Raw genomic sequence first — 1,699 nt, forward strand, 5'->3', positions numbered from 1 at the left:
CTTTTCACTGACAGTTATCGTGGTATACTTGGAATACCATTAATCAGGAACGGAATGCCTTCATTGTTACTTTTTTCTTTGTCAATATAAGATTTGTTAACATTTCAGCTGCAAGAGGATTACCATTATTTCACATTCACTTACGTGCTTCACGTGTGGTCACGTGGTTTTATACTGCCACACATCAGAAGTCTGTATGCAGTTGAACGTTGACTAAATTTCAGTGTTTCCGCCAAATCAGCACTCTCTACTTGTTGTTACCTTTGTGAGAAGTAGGCGGGCTCCTATGTAGGCGGGTCATTCGTGTCCAGGATGGGGCTGACTGCACATGGCAGTATTACGTGGTCTACCTGGGTAACCCTGGTATGATGTTTGCCCTTCTGGGTGACAGCTGTTAATATTTGGGAAGTCATTATGTTCAGTAACAATCTCTTTGTAACCTTCAGTGTTTCTTGGTGAGTGTATGAAATCAAATGAGGCCAAACACAGTTGAAACCCATAAATGTTTCCCCACTCATGATTAGAACATTAAGAAACACATCAGTGTCATGTTTGGCTTTAGAGCAAAGTTTATAAAAATGATCTGAAACGACACAGCTGTGAAACCAGGTGTGCTGGATCATATTCACATCTGTAATGCGTTCCTTATTAAAGCTGCTAATGGAAGATGGTTTTTCACCTCTGAAGGTCTGACCTGCACTTTGTTTCAGAACCACCGCTGAATAGTTTCTTTTTCTCTGCTAACAGAACAGTCTGATTAAAGGAGTGTACCCCGCCAGCCCGTCATCCTGGCTCTTCGTTGCCATAGGAATCCTGGCCACCATGTACATGCAGTCGGATCCCAGCATGGGGCTCATCACCAAGATACAGCAGCACCTGCCGCTAAGGTACACAACGGCAATGTCAGTGGCAAAGTTCTTTAAATGGGCAAAATGATTTGATCAGAATCAGAATCAGAATACTTTATTAATCCCTGGGGGAAATAATAATGCAGAGTAGACAAATTAGACCATAATTGTGTTGTTGTTGGGTTATGTTTTAATCAAAGTAACAAAGCTGAAGGTGCAAAAATAGGTGAGCACATGGAATCATAATTTAGCCTTATCAGGGTAAACTCTGCTCTTATCTCGTCTGCTGTGGGTGACGACAGGGACGAAGTGTATGTATGTGTGTGCGTGCAGCAGAGAATGATGAAGCTACCATGATTGGTGGATACATGAAGTGGTGAAAATGTAAAATGGTTCATGGGTACTTTATCTGACTTACCAGTTGTAAATAGACTTTTATTCTCTACTCGATCACTCAAAACACTTCATACAGCTCATTCACCCATTCACACAGCACTTTTTTGTTCTTTTTCTACACCTAAGCGCTGTTCTGTCAATCATTCATTGTGAAGAACGCCTCGAGAGCAGCTCTGTATCTTCCCCAAGGAGCTTTTGGCGAGCAAGGCCCATGAATGATCAAACTTCTCTCAGAGTTCTGCAGACAAATCAAGTGTCAAGAAACTATAACGTGATGCTTATTTTAAGCCCAGCATCTTCCTTACCTCCTCAGTTCAGTTGTTATGTCTTTGATGTCATGTTGTTCTGGAAGTTTTGCTCTTGCTCATGTTTTTATGTTGCTTAGTAGAGGTGGGAATCACCATACATCCCACAATATGATATTATCACAATACTTAACGCACGATACGATATTA

General features: G+C 41.3%; 1 protein-coding gene across 1 annotated transcript in view; it reads left to right on the forward strand.

Annotated features, from left to right (window-relative positions):
* Nucleotides 1–1,699, forward strand: part of LOC102193924 (carnitine O-palmitoyltransferase 1, liver isoform-like) — a 56,274-nt gene that overhangs the window by 15,984 nt on the left and 38,591 nt on the right. Inside the window, exon 3 of the mRNA XM_005750999.1 lies at nucleotides 748–887. Coding sequence (XP_005751056.1) covers nucleotides 748–887 — 140 coding nt within the window. The remainder of the gene's footprint in view (nucleotides 1–747; nucleotides 888–1,699) is intronic.

This window comes from Pundamilia nyererei, unplaced genomic scaffold (genome assembly GCF_000239375.1).
Source record: "Pundamilia nyererei isolate P.nyererei 1_Seehausen unplaced genomic scaffold, PunNye1.0 scaffold00295, whole genome shotgun sequence".
Taxonomy (NCBI): Eukaryota; Metazoa; Chordata; class Actinopteri; order Cichliformes; family Cichlidae; genus Pundamilia; species Pundamilia nyererei.